This window comes from Macrobrachium nipponense, chromosome 21 (genome assembly GCF_015104395.2).
Source record: "Macrobrachium nipponense isolate FS-2020 chromosome 21, ASM1510439v2, whole genome shotgun sequence".
NCBI classification, from domain to species: Eukaryota; Metazoa; Arthropoda; class Malacostraca; order Decapoda; family Palaemonidae; genus Macrobrachium; species Macrobrachium nipponense.
In genome coordinates, this window is record NC_087212.1 from 54,035,101 (window position 1) to 54,060,100 (window position 25,000).

The 25,000-nt window shown below is 36.3% G+C and overlaps 1 protein-coding gene across 2 annotated transcripts in view; it reads right to left on the reverse strand.

Moving 5' to 3' along the window:
* Nucleotides 1-25,000, reverse strand: part of LOC135198036 (kinase D-interacting substrate of 220 kDa B-like) — a 744,360-nt gene that overhangs the window by 386,637 nt on the left and 332,723 nt on the right. The window contains exon 1 of one of the 2 annotated variants that reach the window (XM_064225405.1): nucleotides 21,530-22,724. The exons of the other annotated variant lie outside the window; for it this stretch is intronic. Within the exon in view, the coding sequence (XP_064081475.1) occupies nucleotides 21,530-21,874 (345 nt within the window). The 5' untranslated portion in view covers nucleotides 21,875-22,724. Of the gene's footprint in view, nucleotides 1-21,529; nucleotides 22,725-25,000 lie in introns of those variants that run through there. 2 annotated transcript variants of the gene reach the window in all.

The following is a 25,000-nucleotide window of genomic DNA, read 5'->3' on the forward strand; positions in this document are numbered from 1 at the left end:
GAATTCTAATCATACAGGTAGTGCACTGCCTTTACCAAAACATCAAAAGATACAATAAGAAGGTCCAACCAGTTGGATCTCTACATTTCATTAGGCACAATTGTATGAGCTTTATTTACTGCTCTTTTTCATCGTAACCAGTATCTGATTTTTCACAAGCGCCGCCTTTCCATTGTGGGGACTGGATGCATAGTGTTGTCCAAAAACAAAAACATCAACAACAATAGCAGTTAAAAATGACTGTAACATAATAGGGGGACTAACGACACGTTCTATATATATATATATATATATATATATATATATATATATATATATATATAGTATATATATATATATATAAAATATATATATATATATATATACATTATATATACATATATATGTATATATATATATATATATATTTATATACCAATAAATATATATATATATATATATAATATAGTATATATATATATATATATATATCATATATATATATATATATATATATATATAGATCATATAAAAGTGGTTTTTTGGTCACGAAGGAAAAAATGAAAAAGCGAGATAGCCAAGTCCGAACAGGACCGAAAGTACTTGGCTATCTCGCTTTTTCATTTTTTCCTTTGTGGCAAAAAAACCTTTATTTATACATAGCATCACGTTTTATATACTTCGTGACCAAGTTATTCATATATATATATATATATTATATATATATATATATATATATATATATATATATATAGGTCTATCAAGACCTGGCCCCAAAGCTGGAAGAAAGAACATTTAATGGGAAGTTAGTTACCCGTATACCATGGTTATTTACACAAAGGACATTCAAGTAGGTGGATACAGAATGTGTAACATGATACAGATTTTATTATTCAAAAGCGTACTTGGCCACAATCCTTACATGAAGAGAAACTTTCCTCAGACAGAGTCAATTGGATCTCTGTCATGATGTGAAACTTTTCTGAGCTGCAAACGTGACCTTGAAGCGAACATATTAAAAGCACATGGAGCTTAACCGTCGAAATCAAACTGATAAGTTTTAGAATATAAAATCACTGTATAGGTTGACAATTTAGCAAAAACTGACAAGTCATGGGCAAGTAACACGCAAAGCATGATGTAGCGGCAGCATTATTATGGAGTATTGCCGGTGGCAGCATCCAATGTTAGCAGATAAGTTCGAGACACCTTAAAGCTGTGACAGCCCTATCTCACCAGTGTTATCGGCATGCTACCTAAAATTACAAGGTTGTAAGGCTGCTCCGACATATCGCTTCAGCCATGACCCTTCAAAGAAAATGATGGTGCTGATATTATCTCTAAGATGTTCTATCACTGGGGAACATGTCTGTGACATTTTGCAACCTAAATTGTCTATCATCAATTAGTTTTGCCTAAGGTTCAAAAGGCAAATCTAAAGTAAAGCGGCACAAATCAAGCCTATGGCGAGTAAAAAAAAAAAAAAAAAAAAAAAAGAGAGAGAGAGAGAGAGAGAGAGGCGAGAGAGAGATAGGAGGAGAGAGAGAGAGAGAGAGAGAGAGAGAGCAAACCCATGATGGAAGCCAAACCCAATGTAGTGGGTTTCAGACCAAGCCTATGGCGAGAGTCAAACAAAATGAAGGAGTAAATAGAGCCTACGATAAAAGAATGAACAAATGAATGAGTTACACAATAAGCGTTAGATTTAGCACATCTGGGAAGTTTTCATGAGATAAGCAGTATCGTTTTACAAATATAAACCAGTATAAGTTACATCTGAAAGTTCTATTTTCGTGAGAACTGGCTTATAACCAAATAATTGCATCCGAAGCAATAAGCTTCAATCTCTTAAATACGCATGTCTAGATTTTCCAGTGTCATTCAGTTATCTATTTAACAGGATTTCAGGTTTGGGCTGCATTACTCTTCATGGTACTTTTGGCATCAGCTTAGCTACACTTCGGTACCTTATGGATGCAAGACCATTAATTAGTTTATTTTCAATCTCTCTGCGAAAATGCGAGTATCTTGAGAAATCATTTTGTGTCACCAGGTTTCTGTCTATCCTACGCAACTGCTAAGATATTTCCCCTGGTCTGTAAGCAATCCTTTCTCTTCACATGGCAGTACAGAAAAAGCCATTTGCATTAGGATAGGGGTAAATTGTTAAACTAATACTTCAAAAAGTTTGAGAGCAAGCGCATGTATCCCAAATGAAGTACATTAAAAACAACAGGCTGCCAACACACCAAGATCACCCTGGAGAGCCTCATTCCGGAAATTTTCTCATCATTATCATTATTACTACTATAGGTCTAAGTAACGAAGACATTGAGGCGAGCATCCTCATATCTCGAGAGCGGCAGTAACGAATCCATAAGCCTCCCCACACGCCATTAAATGAGAGAAGCCGTTACAATGTCTTTCCCCAGCGCTCTTCGTCGTAAAATATGCCAAATTAGGCGCCATGTTTACCAACAGTGCTGATGAAACTTGACTTACCGGGTCCCTGTGGGGTGAAAGGTCTAAGGTTTAATAACAGGTAATCTCGGGGTGGGCATAGGCGCATTCAAATGCCAAAGAAGAAGAAGGAAAAAACAATTACTGCTCGTGATGAACGATAATGAAAGAGGGCCGTAATTAAATTTGGATAGTGTTTTGTTGAGAGAGAGAGAGAGAGAATTTCATACTAAGAACTGGCGTTTAATCATGAGTATCGAACGTTCGTCATCGTTTCCACAAGCATCAGTTAACCTCTTTATTAATTTGACTTTATGTTTTCTGTTAAATAAATAACAAATACATATTTTCAAAAGTGAAAGGAAACCAACGATGGAAACCAGACTGATAACTGTGAAGCAGATACGGAATTTACTTGCACAGCTGTCATAAATGCTCGTTTTATCAAAGCTTTTAGACTGCTGCCGTCAAATGTTGCACCCAGTGGCTGATATGTGTCAAAATACCAGGATTGGTGTCGTGCATCACGACCGTAAAGAACAAGCAAAGCTCCCCGAAATTGCCAATGTTTTGAGCAAAGTTCACTGGCAAGATGCTGAAGGTGCTAGATGACTAGATCGTGTGACATCTCAAGACATGGTATATAGCCTCCTCATTGTTCATTCAGTGCACAGCAGGGCAGAGTCGTAACATCCATCATGGTTAAGTGTGTTGCAAACGTGAGCCTTCTTCAAATGAACCATTTTCAAATTGCAGTTTGACTTTTAACCTCTTTTCTATTTAATAATATGCCAGAGTATGGATTATTCCACAAAAACCCGAGTCGACCTCTCCTGACACAGTCCTTGACAAAGCTTACAAGCAAGGCCATGTGCCTTTTGGACCATCTAGAGGACCTCCTAAATCAGAAAGTGATCCATCACCAAGGGTTGAGGGTCCTCATTCTGTTACGAAAGACTCGAATGGAAACCGCGTATCTCATCACAAAAAGCAGAAGTGTAAAAAAAAAAAAAAAAAAAAAAAAAAAAAAAAAACAAAAAAAAAAAAAAAAAAAAAATCCGTCACGACTTCGTGGTTAGTGATGACAAGAGAAAACGGGAAGCTCAAGTCATGAAATACACACTATGGGATAAGCTCTCACAGGAGCCATTGCAGAGCTGACAAAATAAACTAAAATTATTCTGGAATATACAAAAGCAATAAGCAATAATAGCACTGGCATGGCATCAAACAGAAATGATACTATGAAGATTCAATGATAATCTGAAATAAAACCCTAAGGTCATCAGAACAGAATTTGAATTTGATTAAAAAAAACGTATTTCCGATCAGTAATTCAGTTTGTATTTAGGGCGAAGATCCTTTTTAACAGGAATATCAAAGACTTCTGGAGATGAAATTTCATACTTCTGTTCCTAAGAACAGCTTTATTGCTACATTATCTAAAAACTATTATTTGCTTTTATTATACAAATGCTAATGAAGGTTTCGTGGAAATAATAAGTAAATAAACTAGTCAAACGACAATCACATTAGTGTATTTTCTGTACAGCAAAGAAATAAAACCGAGCAAAAATAAACCCATCATACTATCACTACAAAAATTACATCTCCTGGTTTTGAAATACATATCGATACAACTTTAAAACTAGAAAGATAATGTATAAAGCCCCGGCACTCTTACATTACCCGAACGATCTCCAAGATCCTTAGGTCGAGTGCAGTGGAAAAATACTAAGCATTTAATAAATACATACATACATATATACATACATACTATACATACATCATACATACATACATACATACATCATACATACATACATACATATATATATATATATATATATATGTGTGTGTGTGTGTGTGTGTCTCATTGTCTTTCAGTGGGATAAGAAAAAAATAATTATAAGCATTATTATTATTATTGAAAATAGTACTGTTGATAGGGCATTTAATTTATATAGTCTTCGCTAGTCTTCTTCAATATCTTTTCAGCAGCGCGTAGCTAGTGTATCAAGTTTCCAAAGGACATGTAAAGTTTTCTTATTATTTCAGTTTTATTGCCTAAAACTTAAGAAACCAGTCTACGCCAGACACCGACGAGAGAGAGAGAGAGAGAGAGAGAGAGAGAGAGAGAGAGAGAGAGAGAGAGAGAACCGGACACGGGAGGCATATCACCTTGTCCTTGACGATCTATAATTCCGGCCACAACAGTAGGGGGTACCCGAGCCAACACCCACCCTCAACCACCAACACCGATTAGGCCTAGAAGATCGTAACGCCTCCGGGACCAATTTCGTCATCAACCCGTGACCAACCTAAATGCAAGTTAATGACCGACCTCTCAACTGTACAACGAACCCCGACACCCGCCTGATATTTATAACCATGCAAATTGCAGGTCAATCCATTCACTCTGAAAATTTTATTATTATTATTATTATTATTATTATTATTATTATTATTATTATTATTATTAGATTTCGATGTACCCTATATGTAACAAACTTAAAGTAATTACCTTTCCTAGAACATTTCCAAAAAACAAATCTCATTTATGAAAGATAATAGTAATGAAAAACTTCAGTGATAACCAGCAATTGAATAAGAAATACTTTGAGCACTGCTCATACTTCGGAAACTCTCAAGACGATTTCCTGGGAAATACGAGTAGTTACTTTGAATGTCTAAAAGTTACATAGGCTTTTTAAGTTTCATCGCGTTTTCGAAAAGTCAGTAGACTTTAAAGGTTTAATACGTTTTACAGAACTAGATTGTACTTCATTGGGAATTCATGACTAGCGTAAGGTGCCTTGACATGCTTTAAAGATTGCTCTGATTATTAACATTTCATCTTTCAGGAGATTGAGATTATATGCAGCGTCAATATTTTCACATAGACAAGAGTACACCTTTTTACTTATGAAATCGATCAAAAACTGCACCAAAGGAGCTACTGCAGAGCGAGGGGTCGGGTTTATAGAAGGCCTAGCAGGCATTTCAGTAGTAGGCATTTTTGGAGGGAATATGACCTATCCAGACTTCGCTTAAAAATAACCTAACTTCGGATGCCCTGGCCCCCATTCTGCATTCTAACCACCCCCACCACTACCCCCACCCAAATTTAAGATAATGATGAAACATTCTGCATTAAATACTCTAGAAGAAAATAAAGCTTGCAGGTTTCATGCTGTCTACTCAAGTTTTAGATGGCGCCTTTTAGAAGAGTAATGAAATAATTTAGAGAAAAAGCTTAAAGTAGGGTATTTTGAAATTATCAAAGTATTATTGCCCTCTCTTGTTATATATACCTTAATACGATATGCAAATCAAACGCGCATACTCAAACGTAAACAATCTACACAAATAAGAAAGAGATTTGTAAAGCGTCATCTGTTAAGTTACATAACCAAAGTTACGTCAAGTTATGTCTGCTAACTATATTTTTATTTCATAATATGCGGATTATATTAAACAGTTAGTAAAGCCACAATTCCATATCTCCATACTCCCATGTGGCTCGCCGGAAGGATTTGTCATCGAAATGTGGAGTGAATAATGGAAAATAACAAAGTCCAAGAAATTGAACAGCTGGGAGAGAGAGACCAAAGAAAACGTAAGAAAAGGAAAAGGTGGAAAGGAATGAATATGGAGCAGAAAGCACAATAAAAGCGGATTATTTTTTAGAGTATACTACCATGACGGATGATGTCATTCACAGCCGGAGGCAACCTGTAAGCGTTCTCCATTTCATAGTGTGCTGTTTTCACAGCTTCTGCTTTGCTTCCGATTGGCCGGTGTGACTGAACTGTAACCCCTGTGGTAAGCAGCACGAGCTTCCGCCAATCACAATTTGCTTCAGTGATGTCAGCTGTGGAAATTCACCATCAGCATAAAAAAACAAATGCTCTCCACGACATCATGGAATTCTAAGGGCAAAAGGGGGAAAGCTACATAAATACCACACAAGGCCATTACAACCGTTCAGACGTTACATGGGAAACACAAAGTTCCGTGTTTCGTAAAAAACGATGTCCGTAAAAAGCGATGTCAATTAAGTCGTAAAAGAAAATATAATCTTATAAATTATACGCTACAAAACTTAACCGTACGGAACCTGAAAAGTGTATATATAACGGTTTAAAAACTAGGAATGAATTTCACCTAATGTTAATTCACTTATGTATTGCACTATATTATGGTATATATATATATATATATATATATATATATATATATATATATATATATATATAGAAAATAAAAATAGGTGAGAGTTATTCCATTTTCTCAAAGCACTAATCATAAAATGAATCTCTCCATATGAGCAAGAAACCCCCACCCGTGTGGCTTGTGTCAACTTGAGAGTTACAACATTTAAGGTCATCAAAACTTACTTTCATTAAAAGCCGGGTCAGATAAAATATAATTACATTTGAAGCTACCAAAGCAATAGTAACAATAGTTAATACACGCAATACAATATGACACCGAGAGAAGATTGTAATGGCCAAGGAGAACAAACGCATCACGCAAATACTAATCTGACAACCAATGAAAATCATAGAGAGAACGAGAGAAGTCATAATAAAGCCGACGCTTCTGTCGAGTCAATTGTAAACACCGAACTTACGATCAAGTGTTTTACAATGCAAGTTGACGACGCCCAAGTTTTTATTTTCATGCCCAACCACGATGTCCATATGCGACTTTCAAGAGGTAAGTGACCAAACATGAAGTGCTGCGTCATGTGCTAGTCTGTATGACCTAACGATTTCGGTCTCACAACAATTTCTAACAACCTTTACAGGGGAATCTCTGTCTCCAATGACGAATGGCTTCTCCAATAAACAATCACAGTAGTGTGCACTAGCGTACGTACAATGTTTTCTAAGCTTAATTTTTTTTAGTTAGATAAAATTGCTTTAAAAGTTTTTTTTTATTAATTTCAAAGCTTATTTGGTTAGAGTAAACATTCCATGTCGACGATGAAAAGTATCAGTGTAACATTAAGTCGATTGTATATAAATGAAAACATTTAGTGAAAATTCAAAATTTTTAAATCAAAATCATTATCAGGTAAACAAAAAAATATAGCTTGTATCTATATCGCTGAAAAACATACATTCACTTTTCGAAAGACTATGTTCAAGATAAAAATAATTCAATCAACTGTAAATTTACACTATAAATGGGATTTACGCTAGTACGCTAGACTGATTACAATGGAATATTTCCTATACTTGGATCTCTTTTGAAGGAACTAACGTAGACTGACCTTATCACATCAGAAATCAACATGGTGTCCCTAAAAAAGTAAAAATGCTCACGAGGTTAAGATCGCATGGAATGACGACAAAAAGAAACCAGCGTCGTTCAGTTACGTAGTAATTTTAGAGCAAACGACTTGGTTCCGTGATAACAAAATCAAAACTCAAATGAAAACCTTTACGAGAATTTTCTTAACACAAGAAGTCAGTGAAATAATGACTGGGAATCTCTTGCTTCTCTAAAGAATACCAAATTAAAAACCTAATTACGCATAAAAGATGATGTAAGGAAGGGGACGGGGAAGGGAGGGGAGGGAGTGGGAAATGGAAGTGGAAGGGGGTGGTGGCTGCGTGATTGACTCCTAGACTTTGAAACCACAACTATTCTATGGTTGCACTGAAACCAACTCGAGCCGGATACTACGCAAAGCCATACAAGAACACAAGGAATCTGACAGGTCTACTAAAAGCACTGTTCTGTGTTATAAATTGGTTGCTTACGCTCAGTTAAAGCAATTTAATAAAAGAGCTTGTAATTTAAATTCAACAGCGAGCACACGTAAACAGGGATCGACTTACAGTCAACAAAAAACTTCAAAGCACTGAGTATATATATTGAATAACATGCCATTGTAATTCACGCCTCGCGGAAGAGACAGAGAGAGGTAGAAGAGAAGAGTTTTTCAACTAAGGCAGTCGACATTCGCGTGACAGAGGAGGAAGGCAAAGCGCGGAAGTCTAATGCCAGCTACTCGAGAAGCTGCTCCAGCATTGTTTTCTCTGCTCTTGATGGGCATGAATGGATATTGGGTTGCACAAGTCACGATCAGGTATAAAAGCTGGTTTTACATTTATCTCCCACGCAACTCTCACCACCAATCTCATCGTGCATGAATATATTGAGAGTATGAAAACTTAATGAACGACCGTTCATCTGTGCTTTATGTTGTTGCCTTTACGCACATACAAACACATGTATATACATACATATAAATATATATGACCTGCAACACAAACAATCATAACTACAATTTTTCTTCATCTTCTATTAATGATTTCTAACCTCCATGAAAATGGAACTTGAGAGTATAATAATTCCCTAATGTCTGTCGCATTTTGGAACACTGATGCAGCAGAGTAAAATAAAGGATATGAGAGAGAAGAGAGAGAGAGTAGAGAGAGAGAGAGAGAGAGAGCGAGAGAGAGAGATGATAGAGAGAGAGAGAGAGAGAGAGAGAGAGAGAGAGAGAGTTAAAATCCCAAAATGGATATCGACGAAGATCCTTTTGATCCACCCATGGGAAGACATGTATTGAGGTAGAGGTAAATGGAGAATTTTTTTTTTTTTTTTTTTTGAGCTAAACGTGATTCCAAAATCCTACTCAAGTAGCAGCCCCAAGTCAAGGACGAACTTTTTGTGGTTGAGGTTCTAAGCTCTTGGATTACACTTGTTTCAAGACGAAAAATAATCGGTTGAAGATTAACTTATAGACGAAGAATCCTTGAAAGAATTTCCTTTTTAGCAAAAGTGCATCAGATTACTACGGTACGTCTTTAATCAGAGCGTCAGGAAGTACTTAAATGAATGGACATAAGATTATAGAATTTTTGTGGAAGTTCAAGTACTCGTAACATTAGGTTGTTTAACATCGAAAAGTTAAAGTTATATGAAATTGACTCAAATGTAGCCTGATATTAACAACACAGGATGACGTATATTTTGATATAAAAAAATCGTCTCAAAATAATACTTATCAATTTCAAAGAGATGATACTATCCAATGATAGCAGTATATAATGAAAAAGAAGGAAGTACAAAAGCAAGCTAAGAAATGAAAAGCTGATATAATTTTCTTTATTTGCCTTTGCTTATCTACTGCCTCCATTGGTACATCCTCGTCAGCAGGTACTGCTGATGCTGCTGCTGCTGCCGCTACTTTTGCCGATATTGCGGCATCCAACGAAAAGATTGTGGGAACCACAAACGGCGCACTCGTGACTTGAGGAACAGCCCCCGCTTGTTAAAAAGATGTCTTTTGGCCCTCCGATGGAGAGACTCGTCCACGTAAAAAAAAAAAAAAAAAAAAAAAAACTACACACGGCAGTTTACGTGACAGCGACGAGGAAACGGAAAGAGAGGTAGGAGAGGGTTTCACCAGACTGATGACCTTCACAGGCTGTTTCGTACATTTTTTTTTTCTTTCAAGAATTGGGTTCTGCAATTCCATATTATCAATTGCAAAATAGGAAATGTAAAAAAGAGTATATCTAACAAAGTTCGACTTCTAACTTGATGTGACATGCACACAAGCCTTTGTTTTTTTTTTTATACTAAAAACTTCCTGGCGGCAAGAAAGTTAATGCAAATACGATTCCTGATATACCAATGAACTAAATTAGTTTCTAACAAAACTATAATCAACAAAAACCTTTACAGCAAATTTTAATGTTCAAACAATAACTAGAAACCCATTAACTGAAATCAATAAATAGATTAACTTTCTAAACTTTACATATGAATACTCAAAACCTCTGTAACACGATTTCCATACTCAAGAGATGTCATAACAAAGGCGTCTCGTAGCTGGGCTAAGAAATATATATATATATATATATATATATATATATATATCTATATATATATATATACTATATATATAGAGACCGAGAGAGAAGAGGAGAGGGAGAGAAGGACGGAAGTGGGACTGAAAGAGGCGGTGTGACGGGGGAGAGGGAGTGGGGCGGTGGTGTTGGGGCGGGAGGGAGGAGAAGGAGAGAGGAGAGAGACGAGCGCGGAGGACCGGGAGGAAGGAGGGAGAGAGCGAGAGAGAGAAGAGAGAGAGAGAGAGAGAGAGAGAGAGAGAGAGAGAGAGAATCATATATAATGTTACTGGGGGTGATCTTAATTATGCTCTTTTCTCAGAATTCTACAGCTCTACCAACTGTTGCAACTAATGTACATCAATGTATCGCGGTACGAGAGCAAGCCACTTATTGGATGAAGAGAATAATAAATGAATTTTTAAGAAATATGTGCTACACAGCGGCGTATCGAATTGCACAACATGAGATTTCATATGAAGAATATTGAAGGAAAAACCAAAACAATTATAAAACACGGAAACCCTTTCAGCTTTAGAGATTTAAGAACCAAATTTCCTCTACGAGAAAATATTCTTCTTTAAAATATTTGTTAAGTCATAAATTAAATGAAGATCCCATAATATCTATGGAAACTGAATTACATTTAGCAAGCGTATGTCTCTCAAATATTGAAAAGTAAAAACCATCTGTTGTGTTTAAAATGACTTTTAATCGTTAAACTGATTCCGAGTCTGCCATGAAGTCACTGAGAACAAAGAATGTCATCAATAACATGACCTTGAAATTAGGCCCTAGATACACTCTTGATGTCGACAATATTCTTTGTTTAAGAAAAAACTATAAAGATTTTATTTTATGAAAAGTTAGAACTGTCTCAAGACAATGTAAATTTTAATGTAAAAATTTATCTTTGCTTGATGCAAATACAAAACCTTCAATCCCTGCTGTGAAATTTAAAGACCTTCACATAACAGACTGCACGTCTTCAAATAATGTTTTTTCCTTGCGGTTGTAAATATTTATCAAAATGATTCTAGACATTTCATTATGCTTACGTTACCTACTCCTACATCAGAACAGCAGATTTATATTTGGATAATTATCCGTGTAGCATTGATGTCACTGAAACGATTTTCTATTAAAAATTATATTATATGGGCGAACGAGTGTTTGAAGAATCTGGAGATAATAAGAGAACAAACAAAATTCGATAAACCACCTTTAGAAACTCATTACACTCTACTAGTTATATTGGCATAACCCAGAGGGGTTCTGGGTAAAAGTTTTCAATTATATTATTACATACTTCTCTCTCTCTCTCTCTCTCTCTCTCTCTCTCTCTCTCTCAACCACACACAAATACATTAAAAATAAGAAAAGGACGACACATTAGCAAATAATTTTCGATTTTACACAAGGGCGTATGAACTTCAAGTCATAATGCCATATAAAGTTAATAATAACGCGATATTCTTCTAAATTACCATTTGAAACATCCACGCACTTAACATCTGTAGGTTATAAAGGAACAAACAGGACAATCACAAAGTAAGTTTAAACAAAGGACAGTAAAATCAACGATATCTCTTTCTTTCTCACAACTATATTCAGTGATTAGCATTAGTGCTGAAACGCCCCTATTATCTAAGCAAACCCAGCGCCCAAACATTACTTAATAACATACACTTCAGTCAATAAATTCAGCCTTCATTAAGACCACAGAACATAACATGGACCTACTGTATCTCTTATCTATGGAATTTCACATGAGTACACTGATGATGCCAAGATTTTGTTTGAGCAACATTATTTTGGAAAATTTAAATATTTTTGACTCGGGACTTTTTATTTTATAGGTACTAAATTTAAAAATTCCGGAAATCTTACAAGAAAAAAAAAAAAGACTACTGACACGCGTTACCGTTACAAAGGTTCAAATTATTGGCTACTTTAGAAATAAAATATATGACAAGTAATGTAAGACTCTACAAACGTAATTTTTTTAATTATATGCTGCTCTTAATTGTAAAAGGCTCATCTTCAAATGCCAAACCTATTCTTAATGAATATCAATTCAACGCTCTCTCCAGTAATAATAAAAAATTAATAAAAAAAAACTGTGCAATGGGAAGTCTGGGATTCCATATCCGTTAATTTGTTTATGCTGTCAACTCACCATTTAATGCTCGGTTTCATCACAAACACATACACAAACACAAACAGTTAATAATCAGACCCCTAAGTCATTTTTAAAATTCAGAATATAAAATTTTCTTTGATTTTAAGGCTGTAGCACGCACTATTGCGTGATTAATGGAACAATATTACTAGAAATTTACTCATAGTATAGCTATAATATAAATCTAAGTAAAATAAAATAGTGTAAAACTACATCAAGGAAATACAGTACAAGAAAACAACAAACGACATATTCAAATACAGTAATATAATAGCAACATTAGAACATATCATTCCTTCAGTCCATTTAGATGTTCTAAAGATTTCTTTCCCGAAGGCAAATCTATCACCACTGAAAGTATTTTGTTGAGAATAATTTTAATTTTCAACAGCTTTACAGCAATCATGAACACAATTCCAACTACAACACACATTTATCACGTGCACTTAATGAGTGTCATAATTTAAAAAATTTTTATAAAGAATGAATTACAGGAATTTGAAGGGAATCTTGGCTTCATCCAACTAAAATGGACTAACGTTGCTAATACGAGAATCATCTTCTGTGGCGGTTAACCTTGACCCGATCTTACCACATGGGTTGCTCAATAATAGCGTAAAGAGGTCATGGTCAGGGACGTGAGAGAGAGAGAGAGAGAGAGAGAGAGAGAGAGAGAGAGAGAGAGAGAGAGATCAACATAATATGAATATGGGTCTTTAAAATGTACAAAATACTGAAATTCAAGATAACCACAATCTCTGTAAACTGATGCACACAGCTGACATGATCTGGCTGCCTGACGATAAGGTGGTCGTCGTTATACGCCTTTGACATTTTTGCAGAAAGGAAAAGAACAGCATCACAAGTACAAGAAATTTTCCTCTATTCATCGGCAGTTCTGTAAAACTTGACCTATCACTGATATTTCAACTAACGTCGCTGAGGTTGAATAAACTCAGTACATCGTAAAATAATACGTCAGGTTTATATTTGCCTATGAAATAAAGGATTGCATGGAGTTATGCATGGGGTTTTACAGCAGTATCAGTGAGAAAACTGACAAATCAAGAAAACCCATAAGGCTTTCTGAGTAAGGGCCAGACAAGAAACTATACAAAGATACTAATACACACACATACATACACACACACACACACACACACCACACACACACACACGTGTGTGTTTCACAGGTTGTCTTCCTGTCAGTAGATGGCTCCAGGAATTTGTTTGCTGGCGCACAGCAAGTAATTTAAGACGAGATTGTTAAACTTCCAAATGGGATGCGACACACTGCTGACGAGTAACCACCAAGGACATTATTCTATAGAAGCCGAATAGTCTTCCAAGAAATGTGCCTAAATCGCTCCGACTCGCCCAAGATCGAACTGGGGGCGGTCTTGCTAGTGAGGCATGCTTCTTTCTTAACCACTTGACTACGAGATCAATAACCCAAATAGCAGTGTCTGGAGGACATAGGGTATGGAGAGAGACGAGCAAAGTCCGTACGCGCTACAAGAGCTCATTGCATGTGAAGGTGATAACCAGATGGGAAACGTGACACAGATAACCATCGAATCTCTTTGGGAATGCCGGCATGTGTTCTTCTCCAATGACGAACGTAAAATGAGGTTGTCATGCAAGTGAGGTAATGGCTAGTTTCAGACAAATTGTACGATGCATAACGTACATATTATTTTTTACACACTTATTACGGTAATGTGAGATGTGTCCTGTATACATCTCTATGCATACATATATACATACATACATACATACATATATAAACACATTATTATTTTTCTTACAAATACTCATACTTCGACCAATATACATCAGCCCTATTTCTCAATCGAAAATGAGGTGTTATAGAAGCAATATTTGCATGGGTAAAAGAATTTATAAATATATATATATATAAATATATATATATATATATATATAATATATATAGATATATATATATATATATATACAATATATATACATACATATATATACATATATATGTATGTATGTATGTATATACAGTGTACATATATATTCAAGTTATCTAGCTGTCATCAACCTTATGACAATTACCAGAAACAAATACTATAAATCTTAATGAAGTACAAATGTCTATTAAAGTGCAGAAAATATTTAAAAAACGAGATATCTGGCCTGTAATTAAATAACTTTAAATATCACTTAAACTGTTGTATTATCTTACATTAGCATGTACTTTACTTCAATTCGCCATTCATATGAAAAACAATAGTAAATATATCCCATTACGTTTTCTTTTTTCTGTCTTAGTCTATCTCTAATGATCACTCACCAACACTCTTTCAGTATATTTAACCTTTTAACAGACAGAACGTTTCTAAAATAATAAAAGCCCCTCTTGCAATAATCTTAATGTCAGCGGTTTGACCTGCCTTTTTGCAAGGTCCGTCAAACTCAGAACGTTCCCTCTCTCGTTTCAGTTGTTGAACCTTATCTGATATATATATATATATATATATATTATATTATATATATCTATATATATATATATATATATATTATATATATGTGTGTGTGTGTGTGTGTGTGTGTGTGTGTGTGTGTGTGTATGTATGTATATTATGTGAGAGAGAGAGAGAGAGAGAGAGAGAGAGAGTACATAAACATCTATATTCTTGTATACAAAGGTAAAAGTTTTCTTTTTCAACACATCGCAAACGACAAGTGTAAAAAAAAAAAAATTATGGCCACTCAACCATCGTAATTGACAAATATAAAAAAATGTGGCGAAACGTTTACACAGACTAAAATAACTAAAGGTCTCATGAGATCGTCAGCCGAGTAAAATAAAAACAAAGTGTTTTTTTTTTGAGGTGGGTTCACATTTTTTTTATAATGTGAAACTGTAGGGCGCAGTTCTGTGTATCTTGAAAATTACGACCTTGAACTTGTGTTCAGGGAATCGAATGATTAATACATGTTTTTGGCAAAATTATATCTTTATTCACCTTAGCAAGCTAACAAGTAACTTGAACTAAAAACAAACCAATACCAAATTTGATTGGTGTTGCCTAATGATCATGTTGCTTGCATCATCTGCAATACATATGCAATAAAAAAAAATCCAACAATATACTGTGCTCAGGAATGCTCTTTGAACCCAGTGCCAGGTACCTGGAATGCAAATGAGATGTCATAATTACCAAGGCTCTCTTTCTAAAAATTTTAATTATATAATTATCACGAAGCTCTGTTTTCATTCACTGAGCAATGTTAAGCGAAATATGAATTACATTTATTCCACCAAATTAGCATCACTTTCTAAAACGTCTAAGTACCTATTTCTATATAACCTGGGTCGGCAGAAAAACGAACAATAGTTACGTTTAAGGGGTAACTTCCAAAGTGCATACTTCAATTCACGGCACAAGATTTACTAGCATTTAAAAGAACAGGATCTATTCAAAGTTGACGCATTAAATTGGGTTTTCGTCGAATATAAGAGCGCAGACACACACATATACGCGTGTGTATGTGCACAGAACAACCCTATAAGATAGCGACATCCATAACAGAGGGATACCGAATAATGCCTGGGAGGTGATGGGAACCTTGGGGAGTTACACAAGAAAGTATAATTATCCAAGGCTTGGGGCTACAACCAAGAGGATAACGACGAAAACGTGACCTTTACCGTACCAATTACGTTGGTACATAATAAAAGTAGAGCATCTTATAAGAGATGAAATCGCACTGTTATCAAGAGCGAAAACAAGGAAAGGTAATTTTAGGCCAATCGGTACTGGAATCTCAAAGCGTTATGCTACACTTACAGATGATAACCCCCCAGTTATCGATATACATTTATTCAAAAAAAGAGAAAGGCTCGATTATAAGTAACACACATACACGTACACATGGCAGTTCTCCTGACATGGAAAGTATACTACCGCAATCCTCAACAAAAACTTCCTGACACATAAGGAAGAGAAAAAACTAAACCACTTAGCTGGAAGAGCCTAAGGTTGTAAATATAAATGAGAATGAGTTTTTCTTTTTTCCATCACGGAAGAGGTCGAGTATCGTTATTCACAGAGAGATTTTGTTTTGGCAATATTTTACACGTCATAATTGTCAAAACTAATTAACAATATACTACTCCCTCTGACGTTTCAGCTGGATTGGGCTTTTTTCCAGTTTCATTGGGTAACAGAGTTAGAATATCATCCTGTGTCGAAATCAGACTTGACAAAGAGAAAACAATACTAGAAAACAGGATCAGGAAATATTTTCAGTTAACCAAACATATGTCTACTTGAAATCATTCCGAATGAGAACGAGGTCTAGCTTACTTTCTCTCGAAGCATGAGAGCCTGACTTTCGCTGTTCTTGATTCCGCTCTTATTTCATATTTCGCTGTCACTCTCATTCCCACTTCCTCGTCTCTTCCGGTGATCTCACTTCATGTTCACCTCCGGATGGAAATAATGTTTCACAATGATTTTTCGGTTGTTTGCTTATCAACATCAGTACGTGAATTCACGTACAAAAAAATTCTGACGAAACTTTCTTTAACACAGCTATGGACCAATTAATCTAATTTTGTTGGTAATTTATCGTTTTTGAGAGGGCTTGAATTTTTCTTTGTCTGAACCTCACAAACAGCTGTGTGACAGTAATCTATTGAAATGGTCATCGTCCGTTGTAATATGATGTCCTTTGATAATGACCTGTTGTTAACGACAAGTTACAATGGGTAAATGTTAGTTTTACGATAATAATGAGTTACATTTTGGTGACGCGGACGACAATCACGTATTTAGATAACGACTTTTTGCAGTGTGATGAAATACTTTGTGATGGCAGTATGCCAAGTGAGATACCGATTTGGTACGTTGGGGTAACGAATTATTACATTGTGTACACGAGAAATTCTGTTTCTGAAGTCCTCCTCTCAAATAAGTACTGCTTCATAGCTTCAAGTGAACTCCCATGAATTATGGATCCGCATAACAATATTAGAAACGTCATTTTCCAAACGCAGTCTTACCATTATTCTCATACCATTTCATGTTTCGGTATCTTCCTAAGAGTAATGCTCTTAGTTTTCGATAAGAAATTTCAGTGTATTTCCATGAATAATGGTCTAGGCTTCCAGTCAGCAATTTATAAATATTAACTGAAATAGAGTTTTCGCTTCCGTCTGTAAGATTTAATTGACAGCAAATGCTAACGCTCAGACACCTGGCCAAGATGTCGTAGTCCCTTTCAGAAGTTGTCATACTGTCGTTATCTAAACTGTAGTACTTATACGAAAAACCACTTTTCCATTAATAGTTCCCTTCTCATTTCGTCCAAATATTCTCTAACGCATGAATGAGATTATTTGATAAGATACTGAAAAACTAGGATCCCAACAAATGATTTTTTAACTATGTTTGTAGGAAGTCACGTCATGCATTACTGAAGATACTGCAAAATATGACGACTTTCATATCCCTAGCCACATTCTCTAGGACGTGAAAACTTGATCGTCATAAAACATATCTGCCCTCTAACAGCATTCATATCGACCATTTACATAGGATGTACTATTTCATATATATATATATATATATATATAGATATATATATAGATATATATATATTATATATATATTATATATATATTATAATATATATGTATCCTATATAATATATATATATATATATATCTATATATATATTAATAATTATGTATATATATATATATATATATATTATAGATATATAGATATAATATGTATATGTATATATAAATATATATGATATATATATAACTATATATATATTATATATAATATATTACATAGTGCACATGTATTCGCCGTAGTATACGGCAATACAACAATACTGAAGTAGTTTCCATAAGAGAGAGAGAGAGAGAGAGAGAGAGAGAGAGAGAGAGAGAGAGAGAGGGGGGCGGGGGGGGGGGGGCCCGGACGTTCCAATGATCTCTTAGTACTTGTACACAGGCATTATTCGCCCCAAGATTCGCCCACCTCCAAAAGCACACGTAAATATCCAAAGAAACCAGATCTGAGTACCGTCCACAGAAACCACACCTTTGGGTTACCATGTAAAGCAGAAACACATTTTGAATTCAAGCTCCTGGCCAAAGGGCCTTACTAAAGCAGGTCTCAGATTTTTAGTTTATTTACTTATTTATTTATTTATTTTTAAATTTATTTATTTATTTATTTATTTTACTAATTTAGCCAAACAAATGTATAGATGTTATCCGTTCTTGAACTCAGGGATTTGAACTCAAAATGTATCTCAAAAGGAATAAAAGGATTGTAAAGAAAATTGTCAGATATGTACACTACGCATAAAAGAAACAAAAAAGAACCACATTACATTAGTACGTAAACAATGTCAATAATAAGAAGAAATTGTCTAAATTGCAAAGGAAACAAGAATATTTTTAAGTAAAGGAGAAAAATAATGCAATTCCATCACTAATTACACTAATTAGGACGAGAATGTATAGCGCACCTGCCAAGTTTGCCTTTCGTCAATGGAACACTATTAATTTATTAATTGAAATGCTATTGATTTATACGCTTAATTATTATTAATTAGTGATATGGGGCTTTAAATAATTACGTGTTTATTTTTCTAATCTCTCTCTCTCTCTCTCTCTCTCTCTCTCACACACACACAGTTTAAAAAAATGGTTTGATAAGAATATAAATATGCATTCATACTTGAAAAACTTATAAAAAATTAAGCAGCAATCGTTATAAGACTGAGACGAATAACCGACAAATAATATTATGAACCCTACTTGAAGCCTGATTTTTTGGTTGAATAGTAATAGCAGTAGGGTATTTCCCACCCGTCGTTACCCTAAAAAATACAAGATGCACTCCATAAATCCAGCTATACATCAACTGCTCAGAAATATGCATACATCGTGGGAAAAAAAAAAATTAAATCAATTCAGTTTTCTTACTGTCCACTCTAATTATGAGAAAATATTATCTTCTCGTCTCATGCTTCCTGCTCTCTTTCATATATTTCTCATATAACAAATTACCCTTAAAAATTCCAGGCTTGCCAAAGGCTGGTCTGGAGGACGGGGTTATAAATCTAGGGAAGTTCTCCTGACCTTTAAATGTCATATAAATAAAATCGGACCATGATTTTGCCGCGCAGAGTGGAATTTCAGCCATTGTACATGTTAATTCTACTTTCCAATTGGTTGATCAAACGAACAAATTAGACAATATGTTATGTTTCAAAGTGTGCTTTAAGCAAACTATCAAAGATATCGAAATTCATTTCGGCATTGTGACATTTTACCCAACCATATCTTTAATTGTTACTGCGATTCTAAATAAAGTTGGTATAAAGAGTAATAGTCACACTTTCGTTTTCCATCGTTCGCATTCCTCTAGTGTTCAATTAAAGCGTGATTAACATAACTAAGGTCGTTTCTAGACCGGTTTTTCTATGAAACATACCGAGGCTACATTCTTACCGCAACGGAGGAGTTGTCACTGAATTTCACTTTCATCTTGTAGAGACCCGAATGAATGACTGACACTAAACATTTATCGAAACACAATATCCCGATTAAAAAAATATTAACCATCTAGTCATTATTAATGAACTATTGACTTCCAACAACTGTCAGCAAATGCTTCTGTTACTTGTAAGACAGCATTATTTTAGTTTTCGGTTTAGCTCGAAGCTTTTTCTTAAGCTTCTCCAGCAGCCGCTCGATCTGACTTTCATACAACAAAATAAATAAATAAAAAGAGGCAAAGAAAAAGGACATAAGAGCTCATCGTCTTCATTGGGTATTTTATTGAGGCAAAATGTAACCACAGGTTTGACACGTGATCCCTATTCTTCGCTATCCTTTCGTCGACCTGATGGCAAGCATGACAAAGGAATTTATCCAGATGCTTTGCAGCAAGCGAAACGAGATGAAGAAGGGCGTGGCGCGAGCCATTTTTTTCGTTCCGAACAGCCGTCAGAGTAACAAGGTTAGTGAAGCCCAACTCGCAAGTTGACCATCACTTCCTCGGTTACTAGTCATGGACTTTGGCAGTAGTAAAATTTTATTAGCATTATCAAGAAGGACTCCCATTCTGGTTTTTTCTCCGAAAGTTTGTCTTAGGTGTAGCTTCACTGTCATTCAAGGGAAATCATCACTTCATATCATGGAAAATACTGAGGTCACCATTATTGTGTTTTAGTCCCTTCTGACATTTGCTGCTTTACTGACGTCACCCCAAGAATTCCCCGCCGGTGCCCATAATGATTCGTTCCCTCTGAGTTCTTTGAAAAATGGAGTAAAATTATGACCGAAAGAAACTGAAACTGCACTAAGTAAAATGCGTAAACTATCCCCTTGCTTGCCCTGGGTATGGACTTCATAAAACTTTGTGCATCATTGAACGTTGTGGCAAAAGGATTTTGGCTGGAATGAAGGTCATGCGGGTATGAAAATGTACATCTACGTTTGGATATTGCTACGTCTCAAGGGCCCGAAAAGATGCTAGATGTTTCATTTCTTCATGGGGAAATATCCAGTGCGTCATTTGAAGCAAGAGATGAGCCTTCCTGAGGTGGAGCGTTTTTACTGCAACATTCCACACCACAGCCTCCAGCTACAAAGTGACTCTACTAATCACTGATGCTCAGAAGAGACATATCATCTTGTAGATTGTAAATTTTATACGTAATGCTAAGTCATGATATGGCATGAATCCAGTTTTGATGTGGTCTAGGTCCTGTTATGTGTGATAAAAAATTTTAAAGCATTTTACGCTTGATAATTCTCACCACGGAATTTTTTCTTAGGAAAAAATAAAAAAAGTTTTGTTTATGCAAGCCACTTACCAACATTATACATAAATATAGTGTGCCTTTGAGATCAGAAAATCGCCTTTTAGCGAAATAACTAGCGTTCATCGACCCTGTAACATAAGGATAAAATGAAAGAAAACTATCTGTCAAGCGGAATGATAAGAACTGGAGGTCCCATACTAACCAGATACGCCAGGTTGTCGTGCTTGTGTTGGATGGCCTCAGAAAATTTCCTTTTCATGTTATTGACCATAACACGTGGGCTTGGCCGTGGGCTAGGATGGGGGCTATGGTTAGGGCTGTGCTTGGGGGACAATTTAGGGCTTGGCGCAGGGCTTGGTGGAGATAAGGTATCTTCATGATTAACGTAAATGCCATCAATAGGTGGAGGGCTAAGGGTGTTAGCAGCCCCAGAATAAAGACCCTCAATCGGCGGGGGGCTGAGGGTATTGGATGCTCCTGTTCTTCTTGGGCGTTCAGCACCCGTGCCAGTTTTGTTAGCTGCCGCAAGGGCAGCGGCACCCGTCATTTTGACAAATATAAATGCCAAATCAGAGCGCACACACACACACACACAAACTAATAATCCATGGAAATTTCACAATCAATTAGCATTATGCATCTCAACAGGCCATTTACGAACATTTACTTTGGACGTCTTATGCAGGAAGAAGTGCGATTCTTAACAAACTTAATGTTAGTAAGAATATGCAAAATACACCACACGAATTCACTGAAATGTAACTCCAAGTTTTCCAAAGCGCACTATATAGTACACGATCCTTTGCTACTTACAACTTCTTGCATTGGTCTTTCATAATTCTTCTTTAAACAGTCCATGAATTTCACTACAACAAAGAAGTGACGGCAAATATATCAAACTTGAGTTTCAAATTTCATTACAAGCTCAAATTCATAGCTCTTCAAAGTCCATATGTCGTGCACCAACACAATTTTACAATTGTACAATAAAGTCCTGTAACACAAGGTACACACTTCAAATGTTTGTGTGTGTGTGTGTTTTTTTTTCAGTCACTTGGAACAGTCCCTTAAACAACAAAACATTTCCAGCACGGGTTTAATCTGCACAGCAAACACTTCTGGTACTCCTCTATATCTCAGGAATATATCCATCAGGCCCTCGGACAAGCACAAAGGTTCACAAACGAGGAATGTGTATATATATGCATCCTAGCAGTGCATGTATATACTTTGCTCTGGTTCTATAGAGGTCGTGCGAAGGTGTGGTAGAACCACGGAGGAGGCCAGGGCCCAGGTAACACGGCAGCAACCCCCAACAGCAGGAGTTCCAAACAGCGTTGGCGCGGGTGAGCTCCTTTCGGAACGCTGGCAGAGACCCCGCCTGCTGACCTTCCTCCGCAAGGAACCTCCCTCGTGCCTCTCTCTCTCTCTCTCTCTCTCTCTCTCTCTCTCTCTCTCTCTCTCTCTCTCTCTCTCTCTCCATCCCATCTCTCTCGCTCACCTACACCCCTAACAACCCTCATCAATGCCCAGCGTACCAACCACGCCCTTGAGCTTATATATCCAGTAGTTATTAAACTCAAAATTAAAATAGACTGGTTAATAACAGAGTAGTCTTCTACGTTGTCCCCAAAATATCTTCCTTGTTATTCATAAGATAAAATACGCAAGCAAAATGAACAAGTTCCTTGGCAATTTTTTTTTTTTTTTTTTTTTGAGCTGAAGAACTGGAAAAGGCTGATCAATTTCAGCAAAATACACCTGACCAAACTGATCATATAACAGTTAGCAGCAAAATATGAATAAGCGATTCAATTATACCATCATAAAAAGATGAAAAAATAACTACAGTTGAGACATATGTTCACAATATTTTTTAAAATCTTCGAATAATAATAATGAATAAAGGTAAATTTAAATACAAAATACAATTAAAATGGAGATGCAGACTTGCACAGAGAGCCAGACAGAGTTTATTTCGTAACAATGATACCTGATGATCTCGGTGAGAAAACAGATGAAAAACAAAAAAAACTTGGCTTATGTTAAGTCTTCCATAAGTGATAGGCTCCTAAGAACCTCCCTCACTTCGTTAACCTTGACCTGACCTTAGTTAATCTGCACCAGCAGTGCACAGACGTCCTCTAACCGTCTAACGTACACGATGAGAGTTCATTCAGTTCTGTGCATAAACAATGGCATCAATAATAAGCATTTATGGGGAAATATAACTACCCGTCAAAACCATGTGCGATGGCATGCACGCATACGGAAGCATGTATAATTAGCGCAGTCTCACATCAATGTATGGATAGAGATAGGGGATTCAAACTAGCCATTCATTATAAAATTGACTCCATTCATATCTATTCCATTATCTATTCCATTGAGAAATCAACATTCATCCGTTAAGCAATGAGACCAAAACTTTTTGTTTACATTTAAAACGCAAGTTGCATTCAAACTATAAAACCAGGATGTTATGAGTATGACGTGAAGAATCAACGGAGACGTCGGCATAAGCTCCGCGACAAAACAAAAGATGATCTGAGTAACACGTTTTGATTGGGGGTTACCTTTTGATCCAGTGACATGAAGATTACAACTGTCTATCTTGCAGACGAGCAATCTGACATTTTTCGACTTCGTTCCCACAAGAGAAAAATGCAGCGTGCTCAAATCTCTCTCTCTCTCTCTCTCTCTCTCTCTCTCTCTCTCTCTCTCTCTCTCTCTCTCTCTCTCTCTCACTCTTTCTGAATCCTTCGACTATGGGCTGTAACCGCTCGTTTCAACATCTTTCTAGCAAAGGTGCTTCTGCTACAGTAGCACGGAGTGTTTGAAAGGGTTAAGTTGAGTTGAGTTGAATATAAAATTTAGGCCAAAGGCAAGCACTGGGACCTATGAGGTCATTCAGCGCTGAAATGGAAATGGACAGTAAAAGGTTTGAAAGGTGTAACAGGAGGAAAACCTCACAGTTGCACAATGAATCAAGTGTTAGGAGAGGTTGGAAAGTCAGATGAAGAGAGAAAATGAAAGGAGGTACAGTAAAAGGAACGAAAAAGTGGTTGCAGCTAGGGGCCGAAGGCACGCTGCAAAGAACCTTAAGTAATGCCCACAGTGCACCGCATGAGGTCCACTGACGGCACTACCCCACCCCACCCCCACCCCCCGCCTACGGGGGAAAGGGCTAAGAGAAAATAGAATACAAGAGAAAGTATAAGGGAAGCACCTAAGTCCTTTCACTGACCTTTCTTTTCATGGTCTTTCTTTCCCAAAAACCTTACTTGAAACCACTAGCACTAAACAACCTTTATCTCTTTAATCCGGGAGGGGCAGAATTTATGTTGTCCTACAAGATAGTAACAGCGAAAGACAGAGATGCTAACATTGCAACAGGATCAGCTGGAAAGGAGTCGGAGTTTTTCACAGCATACATTTCCATCCCACCGTTTCGTCTTTCAAAGAGGACCAACACAAACATCAACACAGTAGACGGAAACTTGCTAAACATGAACTTTGGAATGTTTTGTTTGGTAGTTTTAGATTAAACTGGCCTTTTGCTAGTACTGGCCCTTCCCCAAAGGCGGCCCATGAGTGTGGAAAGGTGTGAAGAGAGTCGTGGCCTGGTGTTGGCACATGGAGTCCACCTATCCAACAGACACTGGAAAATACT